At 31.4% G+C, this 14,604-nt stretch overlaps 2 protein-coding genes and 1 long non-coding RNA gene across 4 annotated transcripts; 2 read left to right on the top strand and 1 right to left on the bottom strand.

The window, feature by feature from the left end:
- Positions 1 to 327: 327 nt before the first annotated feature.
- On the top strand, positions 328 to 1,436 carry LOC145069798 (uncharacterized). Its single transcript, XM_079016747.1, has 2 exons — positions 328 to 475; positions 858 to 1,436. Exons 1-2 carry the CDS (start codon positions 461 to 463, stop codon positions 1,191 to 1,193), a joined length of 351 nt encoding a protein of 116 aa, XP_078872873.1. The 5' UTR covers positions 328 to 460; the 3' UTR covers positions 1,194 to 1,436.
- Positions 1,437 to 11,405: 9,969 nt separating this feature from the next.
- LOC145071451 (uncharacterized) lies at positions 11,406 to 12,286 on the bottom strand. The gene is made up of 2 exons (XR_013690478.1): positions 12,149 to 12,286; positions 11,406 to 12,039 (listed from the first exon to the last, which is right to left on the bottom strand). It is a non-coding gene; the product is annotated as an uncharacterized LOC145071451 (long non-coding RNA).
- LOC145071449 (pathogenic type III effector avirulence factor Avr AvrRpt-cleavage: cleavage site protein) lies at positions 11,605 to 13,335 on the top strand. Of its 2 annotated transcripts, none has more exons than XM_079018332.1 (4): positions 11,605 to 11,743; positions 11,835 to 12,041; positions 12,143 to 12,313; positions 12,997 to 13,335. In XM_079018332.1, exons 1-4 carry the CDS (start codon positions 11,738 to 11,740, stop codon positions 13,030 to 13,032), a joined length of 420 nt encoding a protein of 139 aa, XP_078874458.1. In that variant the 5' UTR covers positions 11,605 to 11,737; the 3' UTR covers positions 13,033 to 13,335. The 2 variants fall into 2 exon arrangements, with proteins under 2 accessions (XP_078874458.1, XP_078874457.1); XM_079018331.1 differs by having other exon boundaries at positions 12,994 to 13,335.
- Positions 13,336 to 14,604: the final 1,269 nt, after the last annotated feature.

Genomic DNA, 14,604 nt, shown 5'->3' with positions numbered 1-14,604 from the left:
GATACTAACTGCACTGCTAACCACTAACCAGCCGTTAATAAAAAATACAGTTAAACCCCATTGTTGTGTACTGTTGTTTGGTGTGCATTTGATTCTCAATTGATATGATGCTTGTGCAAATGACATGAATGCCCTTATCGTTCTCGTAATTGAAAATAACTCCTGAAAGCTTGTCCAGTCTTGTCCAATCGAATTCAATCTTGTTCCATGTAACAAACACAGTCTAAGAGATACTAATTGAGACAATTGCAATCGAGCATCTTTATCAGTTTACCCATGTTTCCCCCTTCCAATTATTCCTTTGCTTCTTCCTACCCACCCACCCTACACCCACACCATACCATGCCTTTTTGCTTATTAATATGTCATCATTCTCTACCAAATACTATCATTGCAAACTGTACTAGTCTTGTTCAGTCCCTCTACTTGTGCTTCACTAATTCATCATCTCAGTAGCTTCATGGCCGCTGCTCAGGTTTTTCTCCCTCTTAAGTGTTGCAGACATGTCTTCCTTCTTGTATCTGTTAGTTGTTTACATTATAACCAATTAAATATGTTTAAAATAATATACATCTCGTTAATTTCCTCCTCTCATGATAAAAATGATTGAATTTTAACGTTATGTTAGCATAATTAGATCCGGAAAATACTATATACAATAGTTGTTCGTCGTTCTAAGTCAAATATTTGTTCATGCGATAATTCACAGGTGATTTTTGTGAAAAATTGTATAACAATTCCTGATTGCATGCTCCTTTATTATGATACGTAGATCAAATGTCAAAAGAACATCATTCTAATACGTGAAATCAATTAATGATATCGCAATTTGATTTTTATGTAATGGAAATACCTAGGTTGATGCTGCACAGGTAGAAGAGTTCACCAAACTTTCGGAAGAAACAACACTTGGATCTCCCACCATTGAAGAATCAGAAAAAGCTCCTGCGCCACATAACATCGAATCACCCTATGATGAAGATGATGCGGAGCCGGAAGACGTTATTTTGCCTGAGGAATTAGAAAAAGAGGAGGAAATAGACGATGATGAAGAGGACCATAGAGGTGTAGCACCACAAACAATTGAAGACGAAGATGATGATGATGAAGATGAAGAAGAGCAAGGTGAAGAACCGGCGTTGAAATCTTCCGGTAGAGCCGCTGATTTCTCGGAGGAAGAAGACGATGATTGAATAGCGAGTGCAGGTTGAAGGATCGCATGGTTTCAGAAAATTATGTTTTGGTTTATAAGTTTGAATTGGTAACCGGGTCGGGTTTTCCCCCGGTTAACTTATCTATCCATCTGATTTCGAATACATCCATTTTAAACATTTAATTGGCCCAATGTAATCGATTCTTGGGCCTTTTAAACTTCTGTAGTTCTATACTTCTATGTTTCTGGCTTTTGATTTTAATCTCAAATACTTTGGTAATAACTAACGTGCCTTTTGGAGTACTTTTGTGTCTCTTGATTTATTATTACTTTTGTTACTAACATTTACCACTTTCAATTAACTTTGTAAAGGGATAACTATAGACTTCGAAGAACAAATAGACTCTAAGCCTACAGGGTGTGGCCGCGGTTTGAGGCCGCGATTTATGCCACCTCAGCCGCGAACACCGCCCCTTCACTACGGTCTCTTGCGGTTTTGGCCGCACCGCGGCCCTCTATAACCGTGCAATATGATTGGTTGGGAGGAAACAAGTCAAAATAATACCGTTTTTTGTTTTTTTTGTTTTTTTTACTATAAAATACTACATACACTTTATTTTTTTTTCAAACAAAAAACACTCTTCTCTCTATTTTATTTAAAAAAAAATCACCAATCTCAAAAATGTGTTTTTTTTTTTCATATGTAATTTTTTTTTTGGGAATGCAATGTAATGTTTTTTGAATTTTCAATGTAATGGGTTTTTTAATTTTCAAGTAATGAAAAAATATGTTGTTTTATTAAAAAAAAGTTTATTAAATTAAAATAGTTAAAAAAAAAAAAAAAGAAATAAAAGTGTGGCACCACTCCCTTAGTGTGGCACCACTCCCTTGGTGTGGCAAGAAACTACATTTGTATGGTAAAAACTGACGTGGCGCATATGTGGCGATGAAGAGAATGCGGTTTCGGTGGCACCACACCCTCCAGCCTAATACCACATTTCTAAGTAGATTTTCATAAATAAATCTTTATTAACCAGTTTTATAAAGATCTTGTAAAATTTCCAGAAACAATTATCTATAAAAAAGTTAATCACAAAAGAACTTTGTAGATAGAGAACATAAACCAAAAAATAACAAGAACATAAAAACACAAACAATTATACTCAAGAAATATACTTAAGAAATAAGAAACATCGGAAAGAATAAGAACCACATATCTTGTTATTCTAAATAATTTCCTTGATTTCTCTACTGCCATTAACGCCCAATATATAGACATTTTACAATGAAGATTATGTTAATACTATAATGGGTCGGTGTGAATTTTTTTTATTTATTCAAATATATCAAAGTATAGTTATATTATACAGAAAATGTTGCGAATATGCGTGTGTACAGTCGAATCTTGCCATTCTCACGAATCAATGAAGTACCCGAAAAACATTTATAATCAACTGGAAAAACATGAAGCTTATTGAGCACCATATTCTACATTACATATACAACGCATACACATATGACTCATGACCATTTACCGGTTCACCAATAATACACATAATGACATTTAACATAAAGTTGATCCGTCCTTTTGCCTTCAGCATAAAGTTGGGCCGTTACTTTTTCCCTCGACATAAAGTTGGTCCGTTACTTGGCCTTTAGCATAACGCTAGTCCGCCCGAGTCTATTGGCCTTTAGTCCTGGGGCTGGGCCACCCTCAGCTCCCCATGTAATATATATATATATATATATATATATATATATATATATATATATATATATATATATATATATATATAGAAAAATGTTGAAGAGCTCTACAATATTATCTAAATATCTTTGGCTAATAACTTTTCGAACAAAAATCCATATTTTATGCAAGAACTCGGCCTATGACTTATCCATTTTTACCCTTCGGCTCAAAACACAATTCAATGGTTAGATCTCTCAACCATAATTATCTCTTTCCACAAGATCCAATATTTACCTCCTTAAGGCCCAAAGCTTATACACAATTGACTTTTGTCCCACGACCCTCAATTCGCTTACAAAGAAGAACTACGCAACAACCGTGATGATGACTAAAATGAGGATGTCGATTAATAAACGACCAAAAGTACTACCAAAAATGACAACAGATGTGCTTATTTTCGATTAGAAATGTTATGTTTTCTTTTTCACGCTTAACTATGTACTCTAATAAAATGAGAAATTTTTTGTTTTTCAAATTTCATACAAATTGATCTCATCCGGTTTCTATAGGTCCGAATTATTTCACATCAAATCCGGTTTTTGAATCCCATCTGGTTTTGATTTTGTTGATTCAAACCAACCGGTTTTGAAACCGATTTGGTTTCTTGAAAAATCCAATATTGTACATCTCTACGCTTGAACCTTCGAAAACCTCACACCATTTTCGCCCATCATCTCTAAAATGGGTCTAATGGCACCAAATCCTTTAGATGCTTCATGCATATATGAGTGTGTTCGGCAAAATTAGCTGGTAGCAGGTAGCGGATAACTTTTGATTTTGGAGCCTTTTGTTGAAAACTACTCCATGTAGCTTTTGATTTTTGAGCATTTTGTTTAGTTTAAAAAGCTAAACGCTCCTGTCGCCGAACAATTTTTTTTTTACTAGTGTTTTCTAAAAAGCAAGAAGTTAAAAGCTACCAAACACTGCGTGCCGAGCATACCTTATGTCTTGTTAAGTTTTTTTTTTTTTTTTTTTTTTTAAATATATATATATATATATATATATATATATATATATATATATATATAATTTCATGTTAGTTTATTGCTATTTTTTTTTTTTAATTTAATAACTTCCGGCCGTTCCAAGGAAAAGAAAACGATGACAAACCATATTAGTCAAATTAATAATAGACTATAGTAATAACTCCTAATCAACGGATAATCAAGTTTATAGATATTTTTATAAGTTGATTGATATTCCATAAATCAATAAATCAATAACTTTATAGTATATTTTATTGTCTTTTATTGCATTTACGGTTAATATTTTCTGCCAGCAAAGGAATAAAGAATTTGTGTTCAAATCACTAGGAAGGTTTACATTTTCTGTAATCTGTACCACGTGTTAAAGCGTTGGAACTATAAACGATTTTGACTTTGACCTTAAGTTTACATTATTCATCGAGTTGGTCCTTCAATTACTTATGTTCCCACTTCAAACCTTTTTTTTATTTGATTATTGTAAATCATACACATTCATCATAAATGATTTTATAGCAATTTAGATTATATTTAAGCATACAAAACAAAATAACGTGCTCTACGTAATATTTATTTAATTATATGAATACACCCTTTTTAATTCTGAAACATATTTTATCTGGTTATTTTAGTGCTTATTTACATACAAAAAGTATACAACAATGCAAGGGCAGAGGATATTAAGGGCTAGAAGGGCAGTGACCTCCCTTTTTTTCTTATTTTTTTTTATAACTAGTTTTACACACTAATTCTTATATATATTGGACGCGAAAATATAAAATTTAAGCTTTGGCCCTGCTGTTTTTCTTAAGATCTATAGTTTTAATTTCTACCACAAGCTAATTTGTTCAAGCTAACAATGCTAATTAAATTATGATGAAGTGTTGTGTTTCAGGACAATCTTCATTGTTACTTTTCGTAATGATAAAACACGCATTTCCAAAACAAGATATGGAGAGCAGAAAGTTGTTATGCCCATGTGAAATAGTTGTAAAAAATGATAAATGGTTCTAACAATATATATATATATATATATATATATATATATATATATATATATATATATATATATATATATATATATATATATATATATACTAGTTGTGACTTGTGAGACCCGTATGTTATATGAGTTGAATAAAATAAAAAATTAAATATCACTACAAGAAACGGGACCTATAGGGACGACAATTGTCGTCTATATAGGTTCCAAAAGTCGTCCTTATAGGTGTCCGGGATGACATGTCGTCCCTATAGCTCTCGTCACCATAGCCCCGTCGCAATAGATCTTTATTGTCGTCGCTAAAAAAATCGTCGCAATTGGTAGCCTTTGGAGATGATCTGCCGTTCTATTCTGGTTCGTTGCTATAAGTTTTTGGTCTCCTTTTGATGAATTTGTAGAGAAGACAAGTCGTCTCTACAGATTCATCTATAAAAACTACATGTCGTCTCCAAAGGTAAAGCTATAGAGACAACTTTTTGTCTCCATAGGTACATATATATAGTCAACACTTACCATATAGCGACAACATGACATTGTGGTTGATGCATCTATAGAGACGACATGTCGTCTCTATAGGTATGCCCTTAAAGCTACTTTTTTTCTTGGGTTTCTGGGTTTGACCACTAGACCTTCTTCTCTTGTCCTTTCAGTATTTAGATTGCCCTTCGAAATCTGAGTAATCATCAAGATCTTCCATTGAGTACCCCACTCTCTGGCCACCCCAAAACCCCTGAATTCATTAAGATTTTAAATTTTAAAAATCTCAAATTATGGAAAAACACCATGGTTTGCTATAAAATGATTCAAATTCGACAAACTGTAAGACCCCATTTTGTTAAACAGGAAAGGACAGAACATAAAAGAACATGACTGTAAGATCCCGTTTGTTAAACAGAACAAATTGTAATATATTTACCTTAGTTAGGCGTTGTATGCGTGAGGCTGCAGCTTCATGCACCACAACTGTATCAGATACAACTTCAAGTACATCTTCAACCAGCAACGCGTAGGTGCTCACCTGTTATAAATCACACTCTAATTTTCCCATCAAAAGTGAAAAAGGGCAAATAGGTAATTTCAACTACGTGAGAGAGAGACAACCATCTACTTACAAAAAGATCCTCAATGAAAAAATCCGGTAGTGGCGGTTACCTTTATATCTACTGAGAAATTTGTTATAGTTTTTGTGTAGCTTGCTTTCTTAAGATAAAAGTTCATCCATTTCAATAAGATTTTCTCAGGTGATAATGTTATGAGATCCTCAACTTCCTATAAATAAAACACCATACATATAACCACATGCTGAAGATTCTCATTAATCCAAAAATAAAAAACAAGGATCAAGAATTACCTCATATTGTATCTGCAATTGCAGAAGTTGAGGTGTATTTCTAAGGTTGAGATCAGCCAGGAGTTGTATCTGCAGGTGCAACCATCATTTTGTTTATGATAACTCATATTGTTTTTTCATGATTGGTTAAATTAAATCCTTAACTTTTGATTTGTATTTATTAGACAAAAGAAAAACCACCTAACTAATTAGGCCAAGTACAAAATGAGGCTGCAAATTTGATTTGAGAAATTAGGCCAAGTACCAAATGAGGCTGCAAAATTGAGGAAGAAAAAGTCAGACAACCTAAATTGAAAGCATCAACTACGAGTTAAAGTGATTATTGTTGTTGTAACTTGAAAAAAAGAAAAAAAAGCTTACTCTTCCTTCAACTAGATCCTGGCTGCCAACATTGACTACCGTGCAACCTATAGCCTTTGCAGAGTTAGAGATAAGAGCTCATGCAACACACTCAATTCTGATTTCTTCTGTTTCTGGAAATCCTTCATGAAGAGAAGAAAATTAATTAATAATTTAATAATGCTTGATTATAAATTAATCCAAAAAGCCCTTGAACAAATCCACACTCTCCACCTTCCTCATATGCCCAAACCTAAAGGGTAAAAAAAGTCAAAAAGTTGAGGATCCATAAGAGTTAATTGCAAGAAATAACAAAATTAAAAAAGACAAAAGGTTTAAGTATGCCAGAACCTAATCAAACGTTCAAGTGCTAATCCCAGAACCAAAAACCATCACACACAAAAGGAAAATTACATGCCTTTCCAGTTTAATTAATTACGAGAGTGTACATGCATAAATAAATACTATAAATAAGATTAAAAGACCAAAATTTCTGACAATGCTATCTGAAACTTGACTCAATAGAAATCAATGCAGCCTACTAATTTGAGAAATCACAAAAAAGGGAATCAAATTCAAAAGTGAGGTGCAAGTTTAGAATGAGAGCTAAGAAGAAGAAGATACAGAAATTGATGAAAAAATGAACAAAATTATAATATCACAATTTGAATATCCATAAAAATATGAAGAGTACAGTGTACAAAAGAGAAGAGCACCCTAAAATGGTCTCAAAAGCAGGAAGTTACTTAGATATTGTTAAGGGCAAAATGGTCTCAAAAGCAGGAAGTTACTTAGATATTGTTAAGGACAAAATGGTCACAAAAAGGAGAAGAGTACACAAAATTCACTAATGGTGCTAACACTATAAGTTATGAAGCATCAAGAAAGAGAAAAAGGAGAAAAGCAAAGGCTAAATGTGTCATTTTGAATCCCAATGATAATACTTCATCAATTCAAGATCTTCCTGCACAAATGGATACAAATATCACTAAATATTTTTTTCTGAAAAACTCACCATTACCATTGGTAGCATACAAATCCACATCATCAAAACTCATGTTGCCACATCAACAAAAAAGCTTCTGATTCTTGATTGGGTTTATGCATCTCTGTACACCTAAAAATGTAATCAGGCAGCTTAAAATCCCAAAATTGGATGAAAATAATGGATTTTCTTAAGCAAACGTATGAAATTCTCAACTAGATTTGAGTAAAACAAAAGATTTCAATAATTAAAGTACATGATTAGCAAGGGTAACATATTATCAATTCTGAAAACAAAATACCTTTGAATCACAGAAGATAAGCTGGGGAACGAGAAATGGTGATGGAGATTTACGAATCGATGTGAGAAAATCGCATCCTGAGAGAGCAACTATGAAATCATAGAAAATCACGAGTTAGGGATGGAGACGAAGGAACAAAAAACATAGAAATATGGAGATGCGCATGAGCTACAACGAAAATGGAGATTTGCTTGAGTTCTGATAGCCTTGAACAAACGAGAAATGGAGATGGAGGCGTTAATGAATTGGTGTTAAGGATTAGGTTAAACACCGGTGGTGAAGGGGGAGACGGATCCTGAGACAAACTAATCGATTAGCTACAGAGAAGTCCGAGACCGGAGATGACCAAGGGCAAGCGGATTCTCAGATCATAACCTATGGGGACGACCTATCGCCACTATAACCATAAACAAACGACGTCGTTTTTTTATTTTCCAACTGAATATATTAAAAAATATATATTTTTTTTTGGACATAGAAAGGTATGGGGACAAGAAGTCGTCCATACAGGTTTTTCAAGAACGCTCCAACCCACTTTCTTTTCCCGCTTAACATGTTGAGACAAGAAGTCGTCCCCGTAGCTTCAAGAGTCAATAAAATTTGGTCAACTCTACGGTGACGACAGGTCGTCCCTATAGGGAGCCTATAGGGACGACACATGTCGTCCCTATAGATCTCGTCCCTATAGGTGTTTAATCTTGTAGTGTATGAAGGTTTAAAAAATATTTAAAACTAAAATTTTAGATTTAAAATTCAAAATTTAAAATTTAAATGTAAAGGAAACATATTAAATACAATATATGAGTAGTAATAATGTAATTTATTAATTATTTTCAATTTTGACAATTATTAATTAAGAAAATATTAAAAATGAGAAAATGACACATGGAAAAAACATTTATTAAAAAATACAAGAAAATGACATGTGTCCAAGTTAATTAGAGAGTGACATTTGACAAAATTATTTTCATTTATTAGGAAGAATATATAGAGTTAGGTTCAAATGTTTCTACTATCTATTGTGTGCATGTATGATTGATTATAGACCAATCATTTTAGTTATTTTAAGAATGTAATTAATGGATATTGAATGTTGAAATTTAATTAATACTCAATAGTCATTATATCTTTAACATATAATATACATTAATTATTTCTTACATATATATATATATATATATATATATATATATATATATATATATATATATATATATATATATATATATATATATATATATATATATATATGGGAAAAGTGAGTATACCCTTAAGGGTATATAAACTTAGGTACCCAAACTCATAATAATACGTCGTTTTATTTGATATATTGATTATGATATTGTTAAACTTCAATCCTTAACTTGATTTATATTCAATATTTTTAAATTTTCACTATTATCTTCCTCTTATATCACATCTTTTTGTCGAACACTTACTAGGCTATATATATTATTGTTGAAAATGACAATTATGTAAAAGGAAGATAAATATAAAATTTATAAAAATCTTTGAAGTAATTCAAGTTAGAAGTTAAATTATAAGAACATTGGACAATTACAATGTCTATATATGATACAAAACGATATAGTATGTGAGTTTGGGTACCTAAGCTTATATACCCTTAAGGGTATATTCACTTTTTCATATATATATATATATATATATATATATATATATATATATATAAGAAAATAATTAATGTTAATTTCATGTAGGGTTTAAGGAAAAAAACTATTGAATTTTTTGAATCAATTTCCAATCCTTTTAAAATATTTATATATTATTTTTTTAACAATTGTCCTTTTATATAATTTTATACAATTCAAAAGTTTTAGTTAGTTTTATAAAACACATATATAACAAATAAAAATTATAACTTTTAGTTTCCTACTTACAACTATCAGTTACCAATTAATTTTTCCAGTTATGCTCATAATAATATGAAGATAAAAATACAATCATTCTAGTTTCCATTTTAATTGGTAATTAATTTTCTATTTTCAAATCAAAATATTAAACACCAAACGATTTATCTTTGGGATCCAATTGAATTCACTCGTTTAGAGCATTGAGTATGGGTTGATGTTATAACACCAATTTACATATCACCTCAACCGTAGCATCACCTTTAACACCATATAGGAAATGATGTTCAAATATTATAACATATTAAGATGTTGAGAAAGAAAGAGAGAATGTGGAAGAAAAGTTATTTGATTGACTAATTCTTTCATTGCAAAATGTCATAACGCAAACGAGACATCTCATAACATCTTGAGGGGTGTGGTGTTTATGGTGTTACGACGATGTTATGAAGATACCACATAGTCACCTCAACGCCGTTAATGGTCCATATGGTATGCTCTTAGGGATATTCATATATGTTTTCTTTTTCAAAATTAAAACTCACAACAAAATAATAAAGTTTGAAAACTTAAAATAATTATAGGCATAGAAAAAAAGAACATGGCTAAAAATAGGAGTTCCTTTAGGCAGGAAGATATTTCCTTATTTGACGATAAACCAAAGCTCCTTTCGAAAGACGCGTTGTGCCGGTGTGGGTTTCAGCAATATGCTTTCATTGCACTCATTGGGACACCAATTACAAGATTTATTTAAGTTTCGTTTTCTAAAATATTATAGGATAACCACTAATGAACAAAACGAAAGGTATTCTATCATTAAATGACACAGATCACATATTTATAACTAAATAACAATAAATTTTGCAATTTGCAAAGTAGTTAATTATAGTTTTTTCGAGGAAATATTGAGTAAAGTTATCAAACTTTGGTCTTAGTTATAAAAAAAGAACTATAAAGTTATTGTTATGTACAAAAAAAACTGCTATTGTTTATATAAAAAGACAACAAAAATTAACAAATAATGATAATTGTTACGTAAAAAAGACAACAAACTTGGAATCATTCACATTCAATATTTTAGACAATAATATATGAGTTTAGCCATTAATCTTTAGAGAAGTCACATGTCATATGATACCAGATGATTAAATTAATATAATACAATAACATACGATTAAATTAAAATAATACAATTTGTCACACACATAAATTACAGTAACATTAGAATACAATAATATCTTAGTTTTTTTTTCTTAGTCAGATAAAAAATACAATAAAAATATAGTAAAATAATATTTTATATTAGAAATTGTAAATATAATAAGATTATAACTATCTCCAACATAGAAAGAATATAACAAAATTACTATAAGATAATATATTCTATCATACAAATAGAATAGAGTAAAATTATAATAAAATGCTACATTTTGTTAGACATAGAAAATATAGTAAAGTTGTAGTAAATATATACTATTGTTACAAAGATAATAGAATAAAATTACAACAAGATAATACCTTATGTCGAATGGAAAATATATAATAATAATAATAATAATAATATTATTATGTTATATTATACTGCATTAAAATTAAGGTATAATAATATATACTTATATAAAAAGTCCACCAAACTTTAAACTTATATAAAAAAGTCCATGAAACTTTAAACTTGTATAAAGAAGTTGATTGCATTGGAGATTCTTCGATTGGACAAAAGCATATGTCTTATGTGAAAGGGAGACTTTTTTAGTCAAAAACCCAAATATCATTTCTTTTTACAAACAGCCTACATCTCTCAACTCCGTTTATGTCCCCACCGGATCTTCCTCCTATCTCTTATCACTGCCACCATTACTGTACATACCAGTTACCTCACCATTAAACCCAGTGGACAGTCCGCCATAGCCATTGCTTTTCCCGAATAAAATCAATACCCTACAACACAGGAAGCAGTACTTCTTCAACAGATCCCCATCTCACTTCGCTTTCAAATTCTTCTCCATGAATGTAAGCTGCTGTTTCCTTCATTTCTGTACGATCGAATGTTAATTTTCTACTCGAATTTAATCTTAATTAGTTGTTTCAACTAAATTTACAGCATTACTCAAGAAATCACATTCCTGCCTTCGGTAGTTGGGATTTCAACGACGATCTTCCATTCACACAATGTTTTGAATCCGCCAGACAAGCCGGTTTGATCCGTTGTAGCTACTCCGGAGATCGCGATCTCTACGTAGCCGGTGATTTATACGAGAATAACATCGTCACTCCCGCCATTATCGTCGCTCCTCGCCGGAGAGTAACTGTAATACAATTTAACCATTTTAATTAACATCGTTTTTTGACATTCAAATCTCGAATCAAAACTGTGATCGATCTGAATTTGGAGTTGTTTCTGTTACGTAGAGGTACCCAAAGGAAGCGAAAAATGCGTACGACAGTGATAAGAAGGAACCACCGAGCCCTGTGAGTGTAGCAACACCGACCGGAGCATGGAGCGGGCAAGTGAAACCGAAGGCTGTGGATGAGGACTTGTACAAGATCTCGCCGGAGCTCCTCCGTCTGAAGCCCAGAAGGGTAAGTAAATTTCGTTAATAAACGTTGGTGGAAGAAAATGGTCGACTAAATTTCAACATCCTATTTGAGTGATTTCTACTTTTTAAAGTAATGCTAGATGATATTGCAAAGCACTAAAGCCATTATAAGAAATGATCATCTTTTAGATGATACCACAATATAACAATCAAGTTTGAAAAATATATCTTTCAAAATTCATTTTGCTTTATAAAATTTCTTATAAAATAATCCGCTACAAAAAACTTATCGTTTGCTCTTTCTTTTTCAAAATAATTTTGCAAAACATGAATCAATATGCAAAATAATCGATTTTTTTTGGTGCTAGAATTGTCCCATTATAAAGCTTTCTTATAATAAAATAATACGACTGCAAACATTTTAATACAAATTTACAAACCATTTAATTTTTTTATATTATAGCCAAATTTTATTAACTTATCTATCTAATTGATTACGAATCAAAATTTAACCCATGTTTCTCATTATATGATTAAAATGTTCATATTGTATATTTATCGCATTTGAGTCCATAATTTTATATCTTTAAAGTTGTTAGAATATGCTAGTTGAAAACAGACGTAATCCAAATCAAATGGATGTTGATAGGTCAATAAATTGAAATTGTAAGTACAAATTTGACGTGGTGTGAGTAATAATGTGGGTCTTGTTTTATTTGACAGAAGAGGTGGGGATTGTTTTCTACGTGCATGTCTGCATAATGTGAATCAAGAAATTGGAATTCAAGTTTTATGTGATTCGATCTGTGTTGTTTTTGGTTGGAAAATAAGAAGAATTCCATCGAATGGAACTACAAAATTTCATCAAGTAGATGAACTTATTGGTGGAATTATAATCTAATCATTCACATCAAATTAAGATGGCCCATAAATAAGTAAATGTAGGTTGAATGGCTATTAGATGAACCCTCTCTTATATGTAATATTATGAACACTATAAGATGAAGAAAAGGGTTATGTACTTATGTATTTGTTGGGAGACTAGAAACGATATTTCTTGATGAAGTTATGTTGATTACTAGCAGTAAGAACCAAATAACAGTCTTTTTTAATCATGGGTGATTTAGATCCACCACAACAAAAAAATACATGTAAAAGACACAATCCCTTTATACTTTTTATTGAAGCAAAAAAGAAAAACATTGTTTTCCACAACTCACAAAAGGCATTATTTTATCCTTCATGTTGCAAACACTGCCCCAACTAACCTTTAACATTGAATTAAGACAATATGTTATAATTTTGTTGCCACATCACCAATAAGGTTATGGCATTAATCGAAGAAATGATCACCATGTTATAACATGGTATAACACCCACTAATGTTCATGTCATCATTTCTTTTATATTTTTTCGATTTATTTATTCAATTTTTTTTGACTTATTTATTTTCAAAAATTTTCAAATTTGTTTTTTATTTATGTTATAATTTTAAAAAAAATGAATAAAACATGCTATTTAATTAAATCCTAAGTTAAACATAACATCTAAAACTAAAAATAACATTACACAAAAAAAAAACCATTGAAAGTAAAAAATACAATACTCCTAATTTAAAAACATAAAAGCGATAGCTCTAGTCCAAATATTTTTTCTCGATCTTTTATTTCATCTTTCTGAGCACCTGCACTTCTCGTGTATTCATCTTGCTCGTTAGTGTGAAGAATTGTCAAATCCTTCCTCATTTGATATTCCTCTGCTTGACGATGAAGAAATTCCAAGTGTTAGCGCTGTACTTCGACTTTTTCTCTTGTTATTTAATTGTGTTGGTTGAAATTTTTTTCTTTTCCGCCAACTCTTGTGCCCTTCTTTCATCTTAATCGGCATGTCGTTGCACGCTTTTCGTTTTCTCGCGTCCAGTCGGTCGTTATGGTGGGGATATCTCATCGATATCATCCAAAATCTCATCAATGTCGGCGTTGAAGTCAATGTTAGTTCGTCTATCCGAAACGTCGACCGAACCCGAATTTCTCGACTGCTTCGATTGAATTGTATGACAATGTAGGAGTTTAAATCCATTTTGGATCTACTCACACCAACTTCCATGCTTTCTAGAACTCGAACACATGTCCCATTTTGACCTGATATTGTTCTTTTGCAAATTTGAACAAACCAAAGTTGTTGGTTCCGCTCTGCTGTTGCATCTAAGCCTGGTTTAAATACTATTGAATTTTGTTCAACTTTTAATTATTTGACTCCAATTGCTTCTTAGCATGTCCGTATTGCAATACAATTTTTTCTTCAGCATAACATGAAATTTTTTGAGCACCACCT

The sequence above is a fragment of the Lactuca serriola genome, chromosome 8 (assembly GCF_051521515.1).
Source record: "Lactuca serriola cultivar US96UC23 chromosome 8, Lser_US96UC23_V15, whole genome shotgun sequence".
NCBI classification, from domain to species: domain Eukaryota; kingdom Viridiplantae; phylum Streptophyta; class Magnoliopsida; order Asterales; family Asteraceae; genus Lactuca; species Lactuca serriola.
The sequence above is the reverse complement of the archived record's forward strand: the minus strand, read 5'-3'. Positions and strand labels throughout refer to the sequence as shown.